General features: G+C 41.5%; 2 protein-coding genes across 2 annotated transcripts; both read right to left on the reverse strand.

The window, feature by feature from the left end:
- Positions 1-2,166: 2,166 nt before the first annotated feature.
- Positions 2,167-5,486, reverse strand: LOC146960362 (uncharacterized). Its single transcript, XM_085772439.1, has 10 exons — positions 5,367-5,486; positions 5,199-5,276; positions 4,696-4,761; positions 4,472-4,612; positions 4,052-4,376; positions 3,646-3,931; positions 3,287-3,520; positions 3,034-3,119; positions 2,612-2,716; positions 2,167-2,364 (listed from the first exon to the last, which is right to left on the reverse strand). Exons 2-10 carry the CDS (start codon positions 5,228-5,230, stop codon positions 2,167-2,169), a joined length of 1,473 nt encoding a protein of 490 aa, XP_085628565.1. The 5' UTR covers positions 5,231-5,276; positions 5,367-5,486.
- A 1,733-nt stretch (positions 5,487-7,219) lies between these two features.
- On the reverse strand, positions 7,220-22,581 carry LOC146960363 (uncharacterized). The gene is made up of 11 exons (XM_085772440.1): positions 22,509-22,581; positions 22,285-22,425; positions 21,865-22,189; positions 21,460-21,745; positions 21,101-21,334; positions 20,848-20,933; positions 20,425-20,529; positions 19,983-20,176; positions 19,630-19,794; positions 19,030-19,274; positions 7,220-7,353 (listed from the first exon to the last, which is right to left on the reverse strand). Exons 1-11 carry the CDS (start codon positions 22,571-22,573, stop codon positions 7,220-7,222), a joined length of 1,980 nt encoding a protein of 659 aa, XP_085628566.1. The 5' UTR covers positions 22,574-22,581.
- Between the last annotated feature and the right edge of the window lie 1,286 nt (positions 22,582-23,867).

Genomic DNA, 23,867 nt, shown 5'->3' on the forward strand with positions numbered 1-23,867 from the left:
ACCAGTAATGCAATTACAGTTACATTTATGCCGTGATGTATTATGTGAAAGCAAAGATGCATCTCACGGGACTGAATGTCACAAAATGAAGATAAACCTATTGATGTAGGCTAATCGGTTTTTCTGGAACATCTGTATTGTGTTTACTGTACAATGACAATGACAATGAAGTCAAAATCACAGTGTATTAGATCTGAAAAATCTGAAAATGTTATGGACTTATACAGACTGACTGTTAGCCTATTTTTAAAGAAACTTACCACTTTGAAATCAAAGTTACAAGTTACATAACAATAATTTTTCATAACAGGAAGCACTCAACGCCCTGACTGCAGAGGAGGTGATGGACGTGTGTCTATTTTGTATGGACCGGGACCCTGGCCTGATACACCTGGCACTACGCCGAAACACACAGCTAACCCCAGCAGACCCTCCCACACCTGGCAGCCCACCCTGGTGTGTGTGTGAAAACTGCAGGGACATGCCCACTGATGTGGAAAATCTCTGCTGCTCTCAGCAGCCACCGTGGTGCGTTTCCAGGCTGCCACATATGGAGGCATACATCTTAGCCCCTGGAGTCCTGCAGCTGGCGGTGGCCATATGGAATGATGTGCGGGCAGTAGATATTGCTCCACATCCGGGTGACAGAAATCGACAGTTCCGTCATGCTGCCTACCGCAATTTTGTTATGTGGCAGCATGGAGTGCTGGGTCAGGGAAACCGTGTGGTTATCCCGAGCTGCTGCGTGGTACGCATTCGCGAGAGTTTTCCTGACCCTCATGGGTTTTATGTTGGCTTCCGCCCAAGCAGGGTTTAAGATTTTTTGTTCTTGTGTTTTAAAGTTACAAGTTATTTGTTTTATTCATATTTTTTTGAAAAATGTTATTTTTTACAAAAATGTTCTTTAAACTGTTGTATTTTTGAATAAATTATCTTTACATTCACCTTATTCTCTATGTTCTTGTTTTTAAATACAAAAACAACTGCAGTCTCTGCACCAGTTATAAGTCTATGAAACTTTATTATGTACAACTAAATTACAAATAGCTCCACAGACAGGGGCAGAGCCACCAACACACACTCTTCAGGGGCCTTGACTGGATTCTTGGTCCGGCAGAGATCGTCCTTAGAAAACACAATAGTGCAGACATTAGTATTATCTAATCAAATATGACTTTGACAAATTCATCATCAATGACATCATGATTTATAAATCACCTGTTCCTCGGCTGATTTGTGTCTGAAACAGCTCCTCCTTTGTTGGTGCAGGAATGCCAGAGAGAACTCCGAGGTCTCTTGGGTCTCCTGGTCTCTTGGGCATTGATGATGACATGCCCTCTTTGGAGGACAGCCTTTTCTTTAGCACAGCTCTTTGCATGTTGGGAATGTAGCTGTACTCCTTCTTTTCCTTCAGTACTTGGAGTGTCCACTTCCTTGACTTTTTGTGATACAGCTTCCGGTACCTTGTTGAATGTAAAAGTGTTAAAATTGAGCTCAAGCGTAAGTAATTTCAGATGAGTATTACAGCTATGATAGACATGTCTGCATTTATTCATTATTGTTTGTAATCAGAGTGAGGAAGTTTCATGTCATACACATTCAAAATGAAGTCATTAGTGTTGACAAGCAAGACTCATGAAAGTTTTTCTTTAAAAATTTCAACGTCAGCCACCGTTATGCTCTGCTTCTTTTGTATAATGATACCATGACACAGCTTATCACCATAAGAAATAGGGTTATGTCTGAATATCACAAAGTCTTGTCACAACACTATTCACTAAATTTCTGAAGCATCTGATGTCTTCATGTAGAACTTACTGATATTCTCCTGAGGATGTTTTCTTTGGTGATCGGCCAAGGTGGTGATTGTAGTCGAGGGCAGCTAAAAGGACCCGGGCTTCATAAACGGGGGGGGAGAATCCGAAACGCTTCCCAGCATACATCAGTATGTGGTTGTGGTACGACTCAAGTTCTGAAGTTGACCTATGACATATGAAATGCAGGAAGAAAAGTATGTTTGAGAGGGGGAATAAGTGTACACATACACACCTGACAAATTCTTCAGATGCAAGACCAAAAATATAACATTATGGGCGTTAGTAAGATCATATTCCGACAATTTGCTGCTGAAAAGATGTTAGACAAATAAAAAATAAACAGATGACCTTACCTGAAAGTCAAGTACTTAGTTACAGTCTTGAGCCAGCGTTCATTCATGATAACTTCTGCCAGCTTCTGGTGTGCTGTGGATCCCTTCTCAATCAACGGCTTGTCTCTGCTGTCTGTCAAGGGGCCATGTGTACAGGCACCCAAAACCCAGGAGTGCTCTCCAGTCACGTGGTGTAAAACCCCAGTCCACATATCCTACAGATAAATAAAATAAAAGTCAGTAGAGCACTAATTATATGCAATGTCACAAAACTGCACCTGAAAGGCATGGCATTTATACATGGTAAACAACTTCATCAGCCACATAATTCACAACTTCAACAGCAACACATGGATTAGCCTGGTCAAAGTCCTTTACATTGAAAGGTTAGGTTGAAGTAATCGTTACGTAAAATATTTCAAAGGTATTATTGAATTGTACAGGGGTTTGTATAATGCTTACAAAGAAAGTGTCGTAGTCATCGGCCGTCTTGCAACAATACCAAAAGTGGTTGCAAATGTCCCTGTTCCACTCATGGATGATAGTGCAGTCCTTGAGCTGACCTACCTGCAATTAGAATTGAAGACATAGTGTTTGTATAGGGAGTCTGAGTAACAGACTAAACTTCTGCAGAGTCTAAAACGTATAACGACCATTACTGCCTTTCCCATGCAAAACTCCAGTACTGAAGCATACATTTTTCACGTGAGGGAGTTATTCATGTTGCATGTTTGATTAGTTTAACAAATTTCAAATTTCATTGGCAGATTGTTTGAATTCATCAAAGATAATGTATGAATGAAAAGCATTTTTTTGAGTGAACATAAGTGCATATAGTGAGACTAATGTCCACATGTACACTACATTGGAAAAATATCACTTACGGCATGTAACTTTTTGGACAGGTTTTTGGATCCATGCCACATGTCAAATGAATGATGAACTCCACTGTCTTTGTATTTCCCCTTATCTGAAAAATGAAATACAAGAAAAAACGTTTGTGTTTGTAACATTTGTAATCCATAATAGTTGCAACTGCAAATCATTCAATGCATGCTTGATTTGTGTCTAATATCTAAAGCTCTCAAGTAGGTAGAGCAGCAGTAGAATTGGAAATGCAAGTACAAAGAGTCTTACTAAAAAGAGCTGCAATTTGGACATGGGCGTCCGTGCAGAACTCTGACAGCTTCACTTCTTGACACAGGGTGTCAAATGTGCGGATGAATGCCTCTCTTTCCATGATAACTGAATTCCTTGCAGTCTCTCTTTTGTCCATGTTGAACACGCAGATAATCTCTTTACTATCGTTATCCATGGTTGTGTACGTACAATACTGTGCGCTGAAACCAGGACTGTCCATTCGACCATCACCTGTAAAAAAGAAATGAATAAAAGAAAAAAACTACATGTTAGCCTAAGAATTACTGATTGCCCCGGATTGTAATGATACCTTGTACACATCTATTTTGACTGTGCATTGTGAGAGAGACACTTACCAAGGGCTACGACACTGGCTTTCTTTTGGAGTCGAGTGATTATCTCACTCCTCTTTTGTTTGTACACATCTTTAATTGTGTCAATGCAGTACAGGCCTTGAATTTTGTGGAAGGTAGTCCTGTTCACCATGCCCATATTCATGAATTTGAATAGGAGAGCAATCTTTGTGTAATTGTTTCCTGAAAGGAGTACATTACAAGACAAAAGAAAGTCTCCAACCAGCATTCCAAAATTGATATAGGGCTGGGAAGTCCATTTCCACACGGTGTGACCATGAACACAAACCTGAAATTCACAAGTATTACATAATCACAATTAAAACATATCAAACAGTTTGAAAACATTATTATTGATAATCACAGCAATACAAAACAAAAAAAGGTGAACTAGGCAATAAAGACTCACCCATTCAATTATGGCTGCCGTGCCCCTTGATGTAATACGAACATCAAAAGGTTTGGGTGCTCCACATTTTGCCATGGTGTTGCGATTGAACACTGTGCACACTTCATCTGGTAGCTGAAGATGGGCCACTAATTGTTGCAGAGACATGTTGTAAGCAATGTAGGCTGGATCATCGATAATGTCATCCTTGACTGGGACATCAGTGGCTGGATCTGGAGCTGCTATGCTATCTGGGCCATCCTCTCCCACATCATGGACAGTTTCGTCAACACTGACTTCTGGAACATGATCAATATTCATTTTTGACCTAAGGGCACCACCAGACCTGTTGGGATGATGACAAAAGCAAACAATCAAGCATAAGCACAACCATACTCATTTTACTGACTGCATCCCGTATATGTATTCACAATAACTTACTTGACATAAATGCGGGGCACAAAATCATCATCACTTTCATCGTCGTCCTCACTGTCAAATTCCCGTGTACAATCTTCCTCAGAAGATGACAGTGGCCAATCTTGGATCTCTGGAAGCCAAGTGTCGTCTTCCCAGTCAAGGCTAAAAAAAATAAGAGGTGTGTTATACTTCAGCCAATAACTGTAGTTTTTATGTGTCATACACACACACAAACAGTAACTTACGTTGCATTATGGATGCTGTTGAACTCCTCTACATCGAAGACCTCATTCAAATCAACTGAGCACATACTGGAAAAAATAAAGAAAAAAGAGGCTGCATGTGTTATGCATACTACAGAGGAAAAAAAATGAAGACATGTAAATTTGCATTTATGTATTATACTGTGCTTCCATTTTTTTCCTACTTCCTTATTTCCAGTTTTCAATATTTAGTAATTGAAGAACAAAATGTACAACATCTCAAAGGAGTTCAGGCAAAAGCATCTGTCCTAGCCTGGTCAGATGCCAGCATGAACTGATGAAGCCTCTTGGACAATTAGCCTAAACGTATTCACAGACAAATAAACAAGTGCAGTTGCTTCAACAAAATTTACTGCTAGCAACTATCTGTCTAAGCAGCAATCACACATACCGGTAGTATTCTAAACAACAACTCTGGATGTCTGAGCACTGCCTTCAGACAAGTTATCTTGCAAAATCAACAGGTAACAACAATACACACAGACCTCGCCTCCAATTGACGAATAGCTTCCTCCATGGGGATATCTTCCTCTAGCTGCTGAGCCAAGTCACCGTCATCTTCCCTGGCGAAAACAAAGAAATCAATATGATATTCTGACCGATCTGAAATGACCATAGCAGCCACATACTCACATGAAACTACAGCCTGTTACCTGTCAGGAGAACTAATGGTGACGCTGGACAGCGACGATGGGGGTGGGGGACGCTTTCCGCGGGGCTTGAGAGGCGTCGATGTTGTGTTGTCTTTCTCAAAGCTACATTATGACAGATACGCAATTATCGCTAAAAGAGCATATTTCAACATACTAGTGGCTACTGTACAACGGCTGGGGAGCTAGCTTGATGTAAAAACACGTAATTATGCCACTGAGTAAAATGTTGCTTACCTGTCCAGTAGGAGAAAAGCTAAATCCGCATCATTTTTTACACCCAGGATTGTCCTCAGATTTCTCCATCGATCGAAAGCGTCACCAATATAAATGCGGGTCTTCAGCTTATTATCCCTTCTTTTCTTTTCTTCTTGTTTATCTGCATCCGTTTTTTTGCGTTTTGCTTTCTTTTTTGTGTATGCCGTCTGTGGCAGCGCTGGAATCGGTAGTTTCCCTTCCTCCGCCATGTTGGTTTTGGTGTATGCGCGTGCACAGGCAGGGAGCACGGCCGTTCTGCCTCCTGATTGGATAACACTTGTATCCCAGAAGAAATTTTTTCTCCTCGGGTTACAGCAGAGCAGAGTGACGGAGAGACTCGTGTTCCGGTCGAAACACTCTATGTAAATGATTGCTGACGGAAAATATGACTAATTAGGACTTATATTAACAAAAACATTTCACTGATATCTCCTTTAACTGTCTGATTAATGGCTCTATATTTTAAAACATAATTTATCACAGTAAACTTCCCTCACACCTCTTCAAACACTCAGACTGAGGAATGGAATTTTCAAATTAAAGCTCCCTCGAGAAGATATAAAAACCATCTCAGTGAGTTTGATTAATCGTCTCATCTGAGTCTTTCTCAGTCATACCAGCATCAGTGTATGTGTTGGCTGATAAGAATTTAGAGATGATGGTCGATCCACGAGAGAAAAGTAATGTTAGCATTGTGTTCATTCAGTTTTTGTTCCTCTTGTTTCTGTGGTTCGCTCCACACAGCACTGTAGGACTGATGTTACTTATCGATTTATTTTATTGATATTTTACTATAATTTACTGCAGTAATAAGGCCATTTTGAACAATAAAAGTTATTTTCAAAACATTTTTGTCAAAAGTGTTTGAACCATGTTTGAGGAATCATTGCAAAACAAACAAACAAACAAAACAAAAGTGTGTTTATGTAAACATGAGGAATAGTGGCTGATTAGTTGGTTTTCAGAAAATTTTCCTCCCAGAGTAAAATATCCCAGATTGGTCAGGGCCGACTGTAGTTTTACAGTACATCTCCTGTCTCTTTTCATTGCAGCTGCACTAACAGCAAGTCAGTGCCAGCCAATCAGGGGTTTCAATTACAACGACAAAACAAAATCGTGTAGAGTGAAGTCATGAAACAGAGTGAGATTATCCACCAATAAAAACAAGATTAGAATGGATAATTGTTTGATGTCCAGTAGCAGCAGACACGGAAAACAGCATGACACATCAAACCATGCGTCAGTCTGTTTTCCCCGGTAATAACTGAGACTGCACCTTAATAAATTTCTAAAACTGACCGTGTGCTCCAGCATCTTTTCCCTGCCTAATAACCGAGATGTGTTGTACAGTCTGATGGAGGATGAAAGACAAAGATTTGCATTTTAACAGAATGTAACAAAAGCCTTTATATGATTGTGCTTCCTCCACACCTTTATTTTGACGGTGAACATGTCATCCTGTACTCCCAGTGTGTGTTGTTGATGTGAGGACTTGAATTAATGTCACATCTTGCAGCCAAAAAGAAAACTGGCACAGAGAGTAGTCTGGGTATAAAAAAAGAGAAGGAACGTGAACATCCATCGCACTTCAAATATTATCACAGGGTGTTGGGCCTGACGGAGCGCCAGGCCACGGCGTACGGCTGGCCCACGCTCCCTTCATCCATCTGTGGAGTGAAGAAGTGTGAGACTCCATCACTGATCCAACACATTGAATCAATCAACAGAGCTTCTGATGGAACGATGTGGATTAGGACGAGAGGAGACACAGATAATAACTCCTCTCTGATTCTGGTCTGTGGGATTAGTCCAGACCTCGGCGCTGTGAAGAGAGGGGGGGGAGCGGGGGGTGAGGGGTGGGCACACTGCCGCTCTACGACTTCCTGTTAATAATTTCCCTGTGAGCAGCAAACTTGAATTGTTCCGCTTGGAGTCGATGTCGCCTGAATTAACCCCTCACTACTCAGACTCCGTCAGAGACGACCTGATGGGATTAATGCAGCGCTCCTTGCATGAAACACACCACGCAGAGTGTGTGTATGCGAGATTTCAGACGTGAAGGAGACACAAGAAAAAGAAAAATGATGAAATCGTTTCCTGAGAAGAAGTTCAGCCTCAGTCTCATCGGCAGGTTTCTGCTGAGAAGGAATTTGCCCCTCCCAGCCCTTCTATAATGATGTAAATATTGATACACACACCGACGCTAACCAAGGGCCCTGATCGGCATTCAATCAGTGAGTTACGTCTAGATGAATCTCAGACCTGGTTCAGGCCGAGATGTGACTGAATAAAGTCAGACCAGTGGATCATTGTGATGATTAACTGTCGTTTACCTTCATAAGTAAAACAATAAAATAACACAATAAATTTAGCTGAATCATCTGCAAAATGTTTTTCTATGGTTTCAGACAAAAATAAATTTCCTGCAGATTCTAAGTGTGGAAAAAAAAAATAACATCCTGCAGCGTTTTCATTTCTAAGATTCACAAGATCAAACTTCAGCTCATTGCTAATTAGCAGCAGAAATAGGATGAACACATTCAACTCAATGGAATCAGAATAAAACATTGAAAACAACCCCCAACCCCCACCCTGCTGGGGGTCGCTTCATTACATGTTGATAGAAATGATGCAAGATGCTGCCGCTGCTGCACATTGCACTGTAAAAACCTCAAGTCGTCTCTTCTCACAGCCGTGGCCAGTAGAAGCCAGTAGTCAAATCAATCACACTAACCGACACAGCTGAGACGCTTTTACTGTTATGAGGATTTTAGAGACAAATCATATGACTCATGTGTGTGAATTAAGAAAAGTTGAAGTTATTAATCCTCCACTAACAGTCTCCTCAGCAGCATGTCATTAAACTCTAATGGTTCAAACATGATTTACTGATGCTGTTATTCACTCTATGTTTTGACCGTATTTGACCTTAAAGGGATAGTTCAACATGTTGGCAAATTGGCACATTGCCATAATCCCTACAGTTTTAGGAGTACGTTGGTTACCTTTAATTGTCGGTGCAAGCTGTTTTTAGAACGGCAGAGCAGAACCGTGAGCTGCTCGCAGCTACGCTACGGAGGATAATGGGATTTCTTGGTTTCATTCATCAAACTCATCAATGCCCGTAATTTCATTGTATTGGTACAATGACAATAAAGTCTATTTTATTCTACACAATCCAACAAATCCAAAACGCTCTCGTGGACAAGTTGTGACCTGCACATTCACCACGCTATGAGATAATAACGGAATGTTACAAGACTTGTTTTTGAGTTAAATGCAAAACCGCAGATGTGTGTTTCCATCGGGGGCAGTTTTTCGGCAAGCAGTCCATTATTATCTCATAGCGTGGTGAATGTGCAGGTCACAACTTGGAGCGTTTTGGAGTTGGATTGTGTATTTGATGAGTTTGATGAGTAAAACCAAGAAATCCCATCCCATTCTAAAATAGCTTGCATCGACAATTAAAGGTAAGGAACCTACTGCTATGACTATAGGGATTATGGCAATGGCCCAATTTGCCAAAATGTTGAACTATCCCATAAAAGGTAGAGTCTGTAGGATTTTCCAAAAAAATAAAATACCAAGACTGCGACTGGATGCCGTCAAGCTGGGAGAAATAGCAATGAAATAGTGAAAAGACCATAAAGAGGATAAAAGGATCACAGATGAGGCCATCAGAGGATCCTCTTCAGGAGGGTGCGCGGCCTCCCTCTCTGGGCCCCAGGGCCCATCTCCTCCATCCTCCTCTAGGAGCTAATGGACAATCTGACTTGAACCAACTCTGTGAGGTTTTTACAGTGTCTCGGTTTTCCACATGGACGCAGCGCGAGCGTCAGAGCCTCATGGAAACACTCGGCTGCAACACAGCAGAAGAAGAAGCAGCACATGTTTAATTTATCGACCTCGCACGTCCCTCAAGTTAATTCCACCGCGGGCAGTGTTTATTTCTGCTTTGTACTTTTGTTTAAAGCCAGTTGTTGACAACTCTTGAACATGTCAAACTATCACCGCTAATAATTGCTTAAGGAGTTGGAACTTTCTGCAAATGTTGGTTCCAGCACAAAACACTCCTCCTCTCTCTCTCTCTCTCTCTCTGCTCCTGAAAGTCTCTCAGATGAATTTTTGATTTTTTCCTCTTCAACGTCTGACTCTCAGCAAAAAGATTCCCTCTGTAATTCAAAGTGATGGCTGCGAGAGAAAGAATAAAAAAGAATAATGTAGCTGCTGCTGCTGCTGCTTCCGAGAGCAGGTTTCATTCCTTTTTTCTTTTTTTTTTTCATGTTCGGTGGGAAAAAACTGTCAAGTGCTGCTCTTTTTCTTTCTTTTTTGATTAGTTCAGTTTCTTTTCTCCCTCTCTGTTTTTTTTGTTCTTGACCCAGGAATCCTAAAGAGGCTCCTTCTTCTTCTGTGGTGGAGTTGGGAATAATAATGTTATGCTGAGGAAGATGAATCAGTAGCAGCACCAGCCCCGGGGCCGTATACACCTTCTCTCTTTGGGTCAATGCTATTTCTCCTCAGATCGCGACGCCGCCACTCAACTGGAGCTGCCAGTTGATTAATCCCAATTAGACGGGCTGTCACTTTCCTGCAGAGAGGGAGGGGGGGACAGCGATGTCTCTGACGGAGGAGAGGAAGAGCAGGAAAGAGGGTTTTTCCACATGTGATGTGTGTGTGTCTCTGCCGTAGAGGAATAATGAGTTTCTCTGTCAGAGGAACGAGACTCTGCAGAGTCTCTTTGTCTGTCATCGACCTGCAGCAAGAGGCCACGGATCGTTTACATCTACATCTTCGTTGACTCTTTCTTACAGCTTCAAGTCAAACAGGCCAATCCCACCTTTTCGCTCTTTAATGTCACTATGAAAAAAATGCTGTTGACGTTTTCCTCAAACTCAGTTTTGCTTCAAAGTCTGTTCTTGTTGGTACAGAAACCTACAAGACCAACAGCCATTGGCCAGAGAGATGACAAAATAAGGACCAGGTATAAAGAATACATTTAACTGCAGTCTACTAATGCACACATGGTGAATTTACCATAACAAGTACATTCACCACAGGGAACTTCCTGCACAACGTTAAACTACTGCAGTATCTATCCCAATCAGCTGAGACTGAAGTTAAACTGAAGAGTCGAACATGAACAGGCAGCTGAAAGTCACAGAATCTTTAAATTCTAGTAGTGATGCATTAACTGAAAGCAGTGCAGGGATGCCAATATTTTGGCCATGATTTACATGGGAAAAAAAGCCAAATATGTCTTCAAATTTTGAAAGGCGTGAGCTCTGATGATCGTGAATCACCTAGAATAGATCATCGTCCAGCCGCTTGACCTGCACAGGTCAGACAGGACAGGGGAGGAGACAACACTGAGACTGGCACCATATTTTAAATAAACTTAATTAATTCATATGAGAACTATAGATTTGGGACAGGGCTGGCATCATCCTGAATACTGAAATTCACTCCCATCCCACAGGATTCCTGAAAAACTCTTAGCCTCTAAATGCCAGCGGTGTACAATATCATCCGGCTGCGGACACAAATGGGCGTTCCTGTTGTTAGGGGGGTTCCCGTTCTCGCAGCTAGGAACACCTCCTTCTTCTTCGCCAACCCACACTTGTCAACATCCGGGTTCATATCTGGCTTAACATAGCAACATCCGCTAGCTAGTTTTTTCGTTAGGTAGTTATTTTTTTTGCGAATGTTTTTCAGAGTGTCAAAGTTAGGTTTAGGGCAGGGGTGGGCAATTATTTTTTCCAGAGGGCCACACTGACTCCGATAAAGTGAGTGAAGGGCCACACGATTCAAAATCAAATTGAAACATCAAATATTTATTGCTGAATTATATATAATTATATATTAGCCTATATAACTACATACTATATTTGGTGGAAATGATTGCATTACAATAGGCTGACAGCCCACAATCCATGTAATCGCATTTTCAACTTATATCCATCACAGATCACTGAAGAAACACGCTGTATTATGATATAAATATGGACTCAAGGCAGATTGTTTTATCAAAACTTACTGACCATAAATGACTGCACCAATTAATAATGTTCACAGACACCTGAATATTAAGCACTCAGATCCTTTTCAGTGAGACTGTTCTATTTGTATGTAGATAACCTTTTATTTATGAAGAAAAACAATACTCATTTGCTGCTGCCTAACAGCACCAACATCAAAAAAAAAAGACTGATTTGATTACAAGCGTAGCCATTGGTGGATGGAGGCTTCAGACGCACGTGGCTGCAATCAGTCATATGGTCGATCACGTCAGAAAACCCAGCGATCTCATAAAATGCTCTTTTAATCACAGTTTTCTAACCTTAGTGTTTGGGAAATAATAATTAGGTGCTGTGATGGGGCTTTGTAACCGTCAGCAGTTATGATTCGGCTGACGGAGGGTTGTGAAACACCGGCCCGGTCCCGCGGTCTAGGCTACCTCTGACAGGTCGCAGTGGTCAGAAACTCCGCTGTGGAGAAAACCTGTACCAGAGCGGCTGCTCTCCCTCCTCCGTCGGAGCTCTGGTGTCCGACAGAGAAAGAGACTGAGCAGCCGTCTGTCTTCTACCTGGAGGGTAGGGCTGGGCGATATGGCCTAAAATCAATATCACGATATATTGTTCAGTTTGCCTCGATAACGATAAATGGACGATAACTACTCACCCCCCCCCCCCCTCGGATAACATGTCTCTCCTGGACCTATTTATTTCTATATATAGGCCTATATATATATATATATATATATATATTTTTTTTTTTTGCTATAGGCTAAGTGCTGTATTTACAGAAGTGCCACTTTAAAACTATACACTGTCTGAAAATATGTTAAGAAAATACAAATAAAATACTTTTAGTTGTTTAGAGTTATTGAACAACTGATAAGCACACATTATTGCAGCCCATATGGCTACAACATTTCTTTTTGGAACAAGCTGCTCTTCCTCCTCAACCAGATGACTACCTCAGCAGCCCCAGGCTTCAACTTTTGAACGTTTTCGCTACATTTAGTTGTGGCTTCTTAATTATCGCCGCCAATATTTCATAATGGGGTCGGAGCAGATGCACAGTAATAATCTACCGTCACTTTGTAAACTTCTTCAAGTGCCTCGACCCGCTAGACGGCGCTCTGTTTATCAATAAAGAACGTCAGCTGGTTATTTCAGCACATACATTTAACGCCACATGTCCGTTTCTGTCTAATCTCTTGTCACTCCCTTCACGCTGGTCTGTTGACAAAATCACGTGACGGTGGCGACCGACACCGGATGGGTGGAGTCACGTGACTACACACGCTGAACACGGAGTACGGCTCTTAAGGGACATGCACACAGCCTACCTACACACAGCCAAAAAAGACAAAAACGACTTTTATTTTGTTTCTTTTTTTTTCTTCTTTTTTTAAAACCGAATTTACCGACCTGGGCAAAATGACGTCGGTTATCGTCGTAAATTTCGATATCGATAAATTTTCGGTTTATCGCCCAGCCCTACTGGAGGGGGTTACTTTCTGTCTGCGAGGTGCAGGCTCCTGATCTAACAGGGCTGTCACTGTTTCAAACAGCTGATTAGTGCGCATCAACGTAATAAAAGCAATCGGGTCATAATAGCAGTTCGGCTCACACTTCGGCTCGCGGGCCGGATTGAGACGGCATGCGACGGGGCTGGCCCGCGGGCCGTAAAATGCCCATGTATGGTTTAGGGTAAGGTTAAGGGTTAGGGCTACTTAAGTCGGAGAGGTGGGAGGTCGGACTAATGGACGCAAAAATAAAGAAATGTATGGTCGGAGAAATGGGTAGTCGGACAGACGTCATGCGCCCGAGCATCAGCTGATAATAAGTGAAAAGTCACGGAGAACTAACTTATGACATGAGGAGCAAAGAGAGGCTGAAAAAGACCTTCTAAACTTCGTAGAGTTGGTTGCCCTCTTCATAAACATTACGGTGCCGAGCGGTTAACTAGCCAGACCCTTCTCGCGGTGTACACCTGTGTTGCCATGGTTACTACAGCAATGGTAAAGCTTGGTTAGGTTCAGTAAAACATGCTGATAAGCATTGAAGAGATATTTCCTTAACATCAAAGCATCTGTGTTGTTGTCATGGTTACGATTATAATGTTTTCCTTGGTAGCTTGCCATAGTCCAGCTGTGCCCGTTGGTGTGTCTAGCCTTCACTGTCTCTGTATCTGTTCACATCTAGAAAAACAATAATTGTTACAAAAGAAAAAAAAAATCTCACCAGACAGTGTGGCGGGATCTTCTGGTGTTTGTTTTCATTCAGAATTTCCATTTCCATATGAAGCTGAATTTAAGGAAGAAAACAGTAAAAGCCAAAAACCATGTGTTTGGCAGTCACAGTTTCCTGTTTGCACCTGGGCTGCTGCCTTGCCAACGTTACTGCTTCATGTTGAACACCACAGTTGTTCACTGTTGATTTGCTCTGTTGTTTCTGACTGCGTCTCCTTGTAATGAACTAACTGCCGCCTCAGAGGTTAGCTTTAATGCTCCCTGTTGTTTTTTTGTTTTCCTCAGGCTGTAAACAAGCGATGTATGAGCGCCGAGAGTCTTTCTATTACACATCATCAAATATTCATACAGCTTCTTCTGTGAGCAAAGTGTCAACAGGCTGTTTGTGTTTCGACGACAACGAGACAACAAATATTAAAACTGCAGTCACATACTGTAGATGAGTTCACTGTCAGCAGGATGTCTCTATATAAAATGGATGGATGGATGAGTGGAGGGAGGATAGATAGATAGATAGATAGATAGATAGATAGATAGATAGATAGATAGATAGATAGATAGATAGATAGATAGATAGATAGATAGATAGATAGATAGATAGATAGATAGTAGGGATGCACGATAACATTTTTTTGAAACTGATACCGATAACCGATAACTTTCTGCTTCCAAAGGCCGATACCAATAACCGATAACTGATAACATACTTGGAGATAAAAAAAAGACTAGTGAGGACCTAACATATATCATGACATCAATACTATAAACAAACCAAAAACAGTTTTGACTCTTTAAATGAAGATATTCTATTAACAAGCCTTTCAAACATTTGTTAACTCTTTGACTGCCAGCCATTCTCACAGCAGCTTCCTCCAGCTTGCCAGGCATTTTCCAGCTTTTTGACTGCTTTCCGTAGACCCACCATATATTATGTACTGTTACTACATACACATTCAACCCATCAAAGGAAAGATGAGGGTCTCTAGTTTCCAGAAAAAAAAACTGTTTGTTTCTATCTTGTTCCAGTCTTGTGAAATTGGCGGTTGAATATAGGTTACTTTAGCCCAAAATGCCATTTTGGCACCAAAATCTTGAGAAAAAGAGGTTTTTGTGTCGGCTGTCATTTTCAGGTGAACCAGTACAATTGGCTCCTTTATATTTTGCTTTAGTGATGCCTCAACATCTGTACAGTTGTTCTCTTGTAAACAACAACTAAATCAACACTGACAAATGACTTTTGATGACAATAGACAAAATATTTAGCTACTGACACACACTACTGCAGCCTTTTTTCCTTCTTTTCTTTGAGTTACAACTTTTTATTTTCTTTTTTTTAGTGTGTGTGCGTACGTGACGTGTGCGTGTGCATACGTGTGCGTGTGTGTGCGTGTGTGTGTGTGTGTGTGTGTGTGTGTGTGTGTGTGTGCGCGCGCGGATCAGTTCGACAGGTTTTTGTAGCTGAAACACGGTGCTTTAGATCAGATCCAGCTTCCTCTGGTCAGCAGGCAGCGGTGTCACTCACTCTCTCTGTCTCACACACACATCTACACACACACACACACAGCAGCTCTGGCTGACGTGCCCCCTGAACTCACAGCCACAGACATGTGCGCTCACAACAGACAGACACCACCTTTAGCTCTCCTCGTCACGTTCGCCGGCGCCGTCCGTTCCTCATCCACACTAGATCGCGGGATTTTCAAGCTGCTATCTGAGTGATTTCTCGCAAAATCTGGCGACTTTCCAAACGCTCTTGATGACTAACGACGAGCGATCAACGGGGTTGTTGTTACTAACGTTTGTGCTTTGTATCACGGAGCTGCACGGAGCTTCGACGAGCTGCCGAGCCGCCATGAGCCCCGCCGCCGCCCCCTAAGCTCTCACCGGCGGCCAGAGTGTCACGGAGCGGCGCCGCTGCAGTCAGACACCCGCACCGCTCCGTGAGGGGGGAAAAACACGCTATAGTTTTTATATCTCTCAATCCAAATGTGTTTTTCTGCACTTTATTTTGATGATACAAGTCTGATCTTCACAGAGGAGTAGGGCAAGACATTCAGCATGGCGTTGCCATTAAAAAAAACGCTGAGACGAGTTATCTCGTCTTTGGCAGACTACGCTTGGATTCGCTAAGACGAGATAACTCGTCTTTGGCAGTCAAAGAGTTAAAAGATATCAGACAAAACTATTTGATATCTCAAATGAACATCTATTTAAATAAGCTGCATTACTTATTGATATAAAAATAAAAGACTCTAGAACTGATGCAAATACTTTGCATTATTTTATTTATTTATTTTACTCATTTCATGAATAACTTTTCAGAGAGGGGGAGAGAGAGAGACAGACAGAAGACAGACAGACAGAGTGTCTGGCTTCTTACAGTTAGCTTTATGTTGCTAGCGCCGTTAGCATCGTCCTCGTAGCTTTAAAAACTCCGTCGGAGCGACGGTCATGTTTCAGGTGACTGACCAGGTTTGCTCGCGCTATTTTCCCTCCTCGTGGAGCTTCCTTGGAACATTTATTACAGATATCCAGCGAGCTGTCTTCTTTATTACCAGGGCTCTCAAGTTTTGAAGTGAGTTCAGAGTGAGATTTTACCAGCGGCAGCGGGGATTTGGTTGAAGTGGGGATGGATGTCTAAATGACGCATAAATTCATTTAAACAAACATCTTTATGATTTATGACTGGAATAAGTTAACCATGGGCATCATGCAACCCAAAAATTGGAGGGGGCACAGTGAATGTGGATGTGCTATGGCGCAGCGCTGACAAACATTTTTGGAGGATGCCCTCAAATCACTTATTTTAGGCACTTATACAGGACTATAGCCACACTAGTATTTGTTAGTTTATTTTTAGAGCACAGCACAATGAAAAATGTTTAAGTAACACGTTATTTAACCTTTAAATAATGTTGAGGTATATGTGACCCATTTTTACATTTAGGAACAGTAAAAACACCCTAAACATTTTCCCTCTGACTTTAAAGGAGATATCAGCGGCGAGGCCGTTTTGGCTAACTTTCGGTCGGCGGATTGAGTTAGCATTCCCCGCCCTCGCCCCTACGTCATCCACATGCACGCGCATCGTCCTCCATCACAACAGGTGCCTGCAAGACGCATGATGGCAGATTCATCTCCGTCAGACCAAGACCCGTAAGTTTATTAAAAAACAAACTTTGTGACTAATGATAGTTGTCCGTACACAGAAAAAACACACGTTTGTATAAATATGTAGTGTTTTTTTTTTTTTTCTGTAACAACATCTATTGCACGTCTGTCCGTCCTGGGTGATGTTGCTCACCCTGAGGTTTCTCCGATTTTTCCCTGTTAAAAGGGTTTTCTATGGAGTTTTTCCTCAGTGGATGTGAGGGTCTAAGGACAGAGGATGTTGTTGTGATGCCATGTAAAGCCCTTTGAGACAAACTGTTTGTAAAAACGGGCTATACAAATAAAATTGCCTTGCCTTGCCTTTTTGTTTTTTTGTAGCCTAATTATTTGTAATAATAATAGTAGATAGAGTAGTTCTAAGTCCGGTTCGATTTTCTGTTACAGTACATATGTTGAAGATGAGCACACACCTGGACGTGCCAGGGGAAGGCAGAGAGGGAGGAGAGGAGGAACCTCATCACGCCGTAGCCGCGGTGGGAGAGGCCGTGGGAGAGGCGGTGGGCGAGGAAGAGGCGCTGGTGCCCTCGGCATGACAGTGGATGATGTCCAGCGTGTGCGGAACATCCAGTCCGTCAGGGTTGCGGTCGATAGGGTATGTATTTATAAGATTTGATCATTGATAATTGCAATGTTGTTTTGCTTTATTTCTAATGAATAAAATGCCATATGTAATATGCATTTACATTACAAACCTGCAGTGTTCGAGGTTATTATTTACAAAGTAATACATTTTTGTAATGTATTACTTGTTACCAATGAAATACCAGTAATGCAATTACAGTTACATTTATGCCGTGATGTATTATGTGAAAGCAAAGATGCATCTCACGGGACTGAATGTCACAAAATGAAGATAAACCTATTGATGTAGGCTAATCGGTTTTTCTGGAACATCTGTATTGTGTTTACTGTACAATGACAATGACAATGAAGTCAAAATCACAGTGTATTAGATCTGAAAAATCTGAAAATGTTATGGACTTATACAGACTGACTGTTAGCCTATTTTTAAAGAAACTTACCACTTTGAAATCAAAGTTACAAGTTACATAACAATTATTTTTCATAACAGGAAGCACTCAACGCCCTGACTGCAGAGGAGGTGATGGACGTGTGTCTATTTTGTATGGACCGGGACCCTGGCCTGATACACCTGGCACTACGCCGAAACACACAGCTAACCCCAGCAGACCCTCCCACACCTGGCAGCCCACCCTGGTGTGTGTGTGAAAACTGCAGGGACATGCCCACTGATGTGGAAAATCTCTGCTGCTCTCAGCAGCCACCGTGGTGCGTTTCCAGGCTGCCACATATGGAGGCATACATCTTAGCCCCTGGAGTCCTGCAGCTGGCGGTGGCCATATGGAATGATGTGCGGGCAGTAGATATTGCTCCACATCCGGGTGACAGAAATCGACAGTTCCGTCATGCTGCCTACCGCAATTTTGTTATGTGGCAGCATGGAGTGCTGGGTCAGGGAAACCGTGTGGTTATCCCGAGCTGCTGCGTGGTACGCATTCGCGAGAGTTTTCCTGACCCTCATGGGTTTTATGTTGGCTTCCGCCCAAGCAGGGTTTAAGATTTTTTGTTCTTGTGTTTTAAAGTTACAAGTTATTTGTTTTATTCATATTTTTTTGAAAAATGTTATTTTTTACAAAAATGTTCTTTAAACTGTTGTATTTTTGAATAAATTATCTTTACATTCACCTTATTCTCTATGTTCTTGTTTTTAAATACAAAAACAACTGCAGTCTCTGCACCAGTTATAAGTCTATGAAACTTTATTATGTACAACTAAATTACAAATAGCTCCACAGACAGGGGCAGAGCCACCAACACACACTCTTCAGGGGCCTTGACTGGATTCTTGGTCCGGCAGAGATCGTCCTTAGAAAACACAATAGTGCAGACATTAGTATTATCTAATCAAATATGACTTTGACAAATTCATCATCAATGACATCATGATTTATAAATCACCTGTTCCTCGGCTGATTTGTGTCTGAAACAGCTCCTCCTTTGTTGGTGCAGGAATGCCAGAGAGAACTCCGAGGTCTCTTGGGTCTCCTGGTCTCTTGGGCATTGATGATGACATGCCCTCTTTGGAGGACAGCCTTTTCTTTAGCACAGCTCTTTGCATGTTGGGAATGTAGCTGTACTCCTTCTTTTCCTTCAGTACTTGGAGTGTCCACTTCCTTGACTTTTTGTGATACAGCTTCCGGTACCTTGTTGAATGTAAAAGTGTTAAAATTGAGCTCAAGCGTAAGTAATTTCAGATGAGTATTACAGCTATGATAGACATGTCTGCATTTATTCATTATTGTTTGTAATCAGAGTGAGGAAGTTTCATGTCATACACATTCAAAATGAAGTCATTAGTGTTGACAAGCAAGACTCATGAAAGTTTTTCTTTAAAAATTTCAACGTCAGCCACCGTTATGCTCTGCTTCTTTTGTATAATGATACCATGACACAGCTTATCACCATAAGAAATAGGGTTATGTCTGAATATCACAAAGTCTTGTCACAACACTATTCACTAAATTTCTGAAGCATCTGATGTCTTCATGTAGAACTTACTGATATTCTCCTGAGGATGTTTTCTTTGGTGATCGGCCAAGGTGGTGATTGTAGTCGAGGGCAGCTAAAAGGACCCGGGCTTCATAAACGGGGGGGGAGAATCCGAAACGCTTCCCAGCATACATCAGTATGTGGTTGTGGTACGACTCAAGTTCTGCAGTTGACCTATGACATATGAAATGCAGGAAGAAAAGTATGTTTGAGAGGGGGAATAAGTGTACACATACACACCTGACAAATTCTTCAGATGCAAGACCAAAAATATAACATTATGGGCGTTAGTAAGATCATATTCCGACAATTTGCTGCTGAAAAGATGTTAGACAAATAAAAAAATAAACAGATGACCTTACCTGAAAGTCAAGTACTTAGTTACAGTCTTGAGCCAGCGTTCATTCATGATAACTTCTGCCAGCTTCTGGTGTGCTGTGGATCCCTTCTCAATCAACGGCTTGTCTCTGCTGTCTGTCAAGGGGCCATGTGTACAGGCACCCAAAACCCAGGAGTGCTCTCCAGTCACGTGGTGTAAAACCCCAGTCCACATATCCTACAGATAAATAAAATAAAAGTCAGTAGAGCACTAATTATATGCAATGTCACAAAACTGCACCTGAAAGGCATGGCATTTATACATGGTAAACAACTTCATCAGCCACATAATTCACAACTTCAACAGCAACCACATGGATTAGCCTGGTCAAAGTCCTTTACATTGAAAGGTTAGGTTGAAGTAATCGTTACGTAAAATATTTCAAAGGTATTATTGAATTGTACAGGGGTTTGTATAATGCTTACAAAGAAAGTGTCGTAGTCATCGGCCGTCTTGCAACAATACCAAAAGTGGTTGCAAATGTCCCTGTTCCACTCATGGATGATAGTGCAGTCCTTGAGCTGACCTACCTGCAATTAGAATTGAAGACATAGTGTTTGTATAGGGAGTCTGAGTAACAGACTAAACTTCTGCAGAGTCTAAAACGTATAACGACCATTACTGCCTTTCCCATGCAAAACTCCAGTACTGAAGCATACATTTTTCACTGTGAGGGAGTTATTCATGTTGCATGTTTGATTAGTTTAACAAATTTCAAATTTCATTGGCAGATTGTTTGAATTCATCAAAGATAATGTATGAATGAAAAGCATTTTTTTGAGTGAACATAAGTGCATATAGTGAGACTAATGTCCACATGTACACTACATTGGAAAAATATCACTTACGGCATGTAACTTTTTGGACAGGTTTTTGGATCCATGCCACATGTCAAATGAATGATGAACTCCACTGTCTTTGTATTTCCCCTTATCTGAAAAATGAAATACAAGAAAAAACGTTTGTGTTTGTAACATTTGTAATCCATAATAGTTGCAACTGCAAATCATTCAATGCATGCTTGATTTGTGTCTAATATCTAAAGCTCTCAAGTAGGTAGAGCAGCAGTAGAATTGGAAATGCAAGTACAAAGAGTCTTACTAAAAAGAGCTGCAATTTGGACATGGGCGTCCGTGCAGAACTCTGACAGCTTCACTTCTTGACACAGGGTGTCAAATGTGCGGATGAATGCCTCTCTTTCCATGATAACTGAATTCCTTGCAGTCTCTCTTTTGTCCATGTTGAACACGCAGATAATCTCTTTACTATCGTTATCCATGGTTGTGTACGTACAATACTGTGCGCTGAAACCAGGACTGTCCATTCGACCATCACCTGTAAAAAAGAAATGAATAAAAGAAAAAAACTACATGTTAGCCTAAGAATTACTGATTGCCCCGGATTGTAATGATACCTTGTACACATCTATTTTGACTGTGCATTGTGAGAGAGACACTTACCAAGGGCTACGACACTGGCTTTCTTTTGGAGTCGAGTGATTATCTCACTCCTCTTTTGTTTGTACACATCTTTAATTGTGTCAATGCAGTACAGGCCTTGAATTTTGTGGAAGGTAGTCCTGTTCACCATGCCCATATTCATGAATTTGAATAGGAGAGCAATCTTTGTGTAATTGTTTCCTGAAAGGAGTACATTACAAGACAAAAGAAAGTCTCCAACCAGCATTCCAAAATTGATATAGGGCTGGGAAGTCCATTTCCACACGGTGTGACCATGAACACAAACCTGAAATTCACAAGTATTACATAATCACAATTAAAACATATCAACAGTTTGAAAACATTATTATTGATAATCACAGCAATACAAAACAAAAAAAGGTGAACTAGGCAATAAAGACTCACCCATTCAATTATGGCTGCCGTGCCCCTTGATGTAATACGAACATCAAAAGGTTTGGGTGCTCCACATTTTGCCATGGTGTTGCGATTGAACACTGTGCACACTTCATCTGGTAGCTGAAGATGGGCCACTAATTGTTGCAGAGACATGTTGTAAGCAATGTAGGCTGGATCATCGATAATGTCATCCTTGACTGGGACATCAGTGGCTGGATCTGGAGCTGCTATGCTATCTGGGCCATCCTCTCCCACATCATGGACAGTTTCGTCAACACTGACTTCTGGAACATGATCAATATTCATTTTTGACCTAAGGGCACCACCAGACCTGTTGGGATGATGACAAAAGCAAACAATCAAGCATAAGCACAACCATACTCATTTTACTGACTGCATCCCGTATATGTATTCACAATAACTTACTTGACATAAATGCGGGGCACAAAATCATCATCACTTTCATCGTCGTCCTCACTGTCAAATTCCCGTGTACAATCTTCCTCAGAAGATGACAGTGGCCAATCTTGGATCTCTGGAAGCCAAGTGTCGTCTTCCCAGTCAAGGCTAAAAAAAATAAGAGGTGTGTTATACTTCAGCCAATAACTGTAGTTTTTATGTGTCATACACACACACAAACAGTAACTTACGTTGCATTATGGATGCTGTTGAACTCCTCTACATCGAAGACCTCATTCAAATCAACTGAGCACATACTGGAAAAAATAAAGAAAAAAGAGGCTGCAATGTGTTATGCATACTACAGAGGAAAAAAAATGAAGACATGTAAATTTGCATTTATGTATTATACTGTGCTTCCATTTTTTTCCTACTTCCTTATTTCCAGTTTTCAATATTTAGTAATTGAAGAACAAAATGTACAACATCTCAAAGGAGTTCAGGCAAAAGCATCTGTCCTAGCCTGGTCAGATGCCAGCATGAACTGATGAAGCCTCTTGGACAATTAGCCTAAACGTATTCACAGACAAATAAACAAGTGCAGTTGCTTCAACAAAATTTACTGCTAGCAACTATCTGTCTAAGCAGCAATCACACATACCGGTAGTATTCTAAACAACAACTCTGGATGTCTGAGCACTGCCTTCAGACAAGTTATCTTGCAAAATCAACAGGTAACAACAATACACACAGACCTCGCCTCCAATTGACGAATAGCTTCCTCCATGGGATATCTTCCTCTAGCTGCTGAGCCAAGTCACCGTCATCTTCCCTGGCGAAAACAAAGAAATCAATATGATATTCTGACCGATCTGAAATGACCATAGCAGCCACATACTCACATGAAACTACAGCCTGTTACCTGTCAGGAGAACTAATGGTGACGCTGGACAGCGACGATGGGGGTGGGGGACGCTTTCCGCGGGGCTTGAGAGGCGTCGATGTTGTGTTGTCTTTCTCAAAGCTACATTATGACAGATACGCAATTATCGCTAAAAGAGCATATTTCAACATACTAGTGGCTACTGTACAACGGCTGGGGAGCTAGCTTGATGTAAAAACACGTAATTATGCCACTGAGTAAAATGTTGCTTACCTGTCCAGTAGGAGAAAAGCTAAATCCGCATCATTTTTTACACCCAGGATTGTCCTCAGATTTCTCCATCGATCGAAAGCGTCACCAATATAAATGCGGGTCTTCAGCTTATTATCCCTTCTTTTCTTTTCTTCTTGTTTATCTGCATCCGTTTTTTTGCGTTTTGCTTTCTTTTTTGTGTATGCCGTCTGTGGCAGCGCTGGAATCGGTAGTTTCCCTTCCTCCGCCATGTTGGTTTTGGTGTATGCGCGTGCACAGGCAGGGAGCACGGCCGTTCTGCCTCCTGATTGGATAACACTTGTATCCCAGAAGAAATTTTTTCTCCTCGGGTTACAGCAGAGCAGAGTGACGGAGAGACTCGTGTTCCGGTCGAAACACTCTATGTAAATGATTGCTGACGGAAAATATGACTAATTAGGACTTATATTAACAAAAACATTTCACTGATATCTCC

This window comes from Trachurus japonicus, unplaced genomic scaffold, assembly GCF_045865225.1.
Source record: "Trachurus japonicus isolate A0001 unplaced genomic scaffold, Traja_1.0 AP030468.1".
NCBI classification, from domain to species: Eukaryota; Metazoa; Chordata; class Actinopteri; order Carangiformes; family Carangidae; genus Trachurus; species Trachurus japonicus.